Below are 2,078 nucleotides of genomic sequence, written 5' to 3'. Positions count from 1 at the left end.
CCTCCGCCCGCTGCGGCGCGCTCCACCTGCCCATCCTGCCGCCGCCCGCCCGCGGGGCCCCAAACCCCGGCCCCGGCCGCACAGCCCCGCTCCTGACCCCTCCGCGCCCCGCGTCCGTCCCCGCCGCGAGCTCTACCTTGTAGGAGTCGGTGGCCAGAAGGATGTTGAACTCGGCTTCTGCCGCAGCGTTCATCTCGGGCCGGAGTGGAGGGGCCGCTCGCCGCGAGGTACCCGGCGCGGCTGCGAGGAAGGAGAAAAATGGGCTTCACCGCGCTCCGTTGCTTAAGTCACTGCTCGGTCTGAGGAGGAGGGAGAGGGGAAAACGGAGTGCGGGGAGGGGCCGAGGAGGGCGGGCCCGGAGCAGTGACGCGACGGAGGCGGTGGCTGCGGCTGGAGCGCTCGTGGTCTGGGAGCTCCCGACCCACCTACTCGGACACGGTGGGCGGGGCGCGGCTGCGCGTGCGCAGCGCAAGGGGGCGGGGCGGCGGGAGGACGTGAGGCACGCGCTGGGGCTCGGGGACGCCCGTCCGGCGGCCGGGAGTTGTGCGTGACCCGGCGCGCGCTACTCTCTGGCCTCGGCCCGCGCGGTGGGCGGGGCTTGGGGGCGTTCCCGGATCGCCCCACCCACGAGGCGTCTGCCCCGCCCCCGGGGCCCCCCAGCCCAGTCCAGCCCAGCCCAGCCCTTGCTGCTGGTGCTCCGGGTTTGGCCGCTCGGCCGAGCCGCCTACTCCTAGTCCCGCTCCAGCACTGTCTCCGGGACTGCGAGCCTGAGTCACCTTTGTTTCCCCACTGGGACCAAGGGTGGAGCCTGCGACTGCGGTCCCAGGCGTGCTCCCCATTCTCACCCGCTCTTCAAAATCGAGGCACCGCGGCGAGGAAGGAGATGCGAGCGCCCCGTTATTTTATGGTTTGTGGTACTGAGGATCTACCCCAGGCGCCTTGGACGAAGCTATGTCCCCAGCCTGCTAAAAGGAATTTTAAATTTTGAGACAGGCAGAGTTCGCTCCTTGGCCCACGATGAGTTCGAACTTTCGATCCTCCCGCCTCAGCTTCCCAGAGTACTGGGATTGCAGGGCTGCGTGCCCCCTCTACCCCCCTAATCTGACGCTTATGGATCCTGCTGACCCCCCGCACCATCTAAAGCTCAGTTCTTTGATCCTTTGAAAGATGTTTTGACGTTCTTGAAGAAAACAGCCTGCATCAAAAGGCGGAGGTTTAATTCGGTGCTCGTAGACAATAGGAGGGGGGGTAGGATAGTGTGCTGAGCGGTAAAAGGCTACTGCCCAATCTTACAGCGTGAGAAACTAACTTTATGGTCGCAGTCATTTAATCCTAGGAAACAGATGACAACTTTCAAATAAGTAAAGTGATGTCTGATGATCTTACCCAGACACCATGAGACCATGCACTTGCGCAATTTATGAGCTGGAGCTTGTATCCTCCTGCCTCAGCCTCCTGCAGTGCTAGGAATATGGATATGCCCCAGCAGGCTTGGCCCCACTTCTCATACAAGATTGCATTTTTGCATATTTTCCTGTTACATGTTCAATATACTTATTTTTATTTATTTATTTATTTTTTTGCGGAACCGGAGATTGAACTCAGACCCTTGGGCTTGCCAGGCAAGTGCTTATTCTACTAAGCCATCTCCCTGGCCCCAATATACTTAAATTGATATTTAAGTTTTTACTGAATACAAAAAAAATCCAGAAAAAGTGATGAAAATGAAAAAGGGTGCAGCTGTTATAGCCTGTCCTTCACTTCAAAGACTTCTGGTGGCAGCCGTGGTGGGTCCTGAGTATTGAGAGACTGACCACGAGGGGAGTGGAAGCACCTCTGGGACTGCTCAGTGAGGTCTAGACTAGGTCTTGAAGTCAGAATATATTTCCCCGTTTTCTGAGTAGATCCAGGGCAAGTGTGTAAGTGGGCGAGATCGTCGGGCCCTCACCAAGGTAGTAAGTACTACTAATACATTTAGAATTGTTTGCAACAAACAGTTTTGAAACAAGAGGTTGTATTTTTCTTGCTGGTTTGGTTGACCCTGTGTTTCATAGGGGAGGCTATTCCAATTGAATATA

At 57.3% G+C, this 2,078-nt stretch overlaps 1 protein-coding gene across 2 annotated transcripts in view; it reads right to left on the bottom strand.

The window, feature by feature from the left end:
• Nampt (nicotinamide phosphoribosyltransferase) overlaps positions 1 to 433 on the bottom strand; it is a 32,016-nt gene extending 31,583 nt beyond the window's left edge. The window contains exon 1 of one of the 2 annotated variants that reach the window (XM_004634990.1): positions 137 to 433. In XM_004634990.1, the coding sequence (XP_004635047.1) occupies positions 137 to 193 (57 nt within the window). In that variant the 5' untranslated portion in view covers positions 194 to 433. The remainder of the gene's footprint in view (positions 1 to 136) is intronic. The other variant, XM_023719512.1, reaches the window with a different exon arrangement.
• Positions 434 to 2,078: the final 1,645 nt, after the last annotated feature.

This window comes from Octodon degus, unplaced genomic scaffold (genome assembly GCF_000260255.1).
Source record: "Octodon degus isolate 3935 unplaced genomic scaffold, OctDeg1.0 scaffold00068, whole genome shotgun sequence".
Classification (NCBI taxonomy): domain Eukaryota; kingdom Metazoa; phylum Chordata; class Mammalia; order Rodentia; family Octodontidae; genus Octodon; species Octodon degus.
Note: the sequence above shows the minus strand (reverse complement) of the source record. Positions and strands in the feature narration are given on the sequence as shown.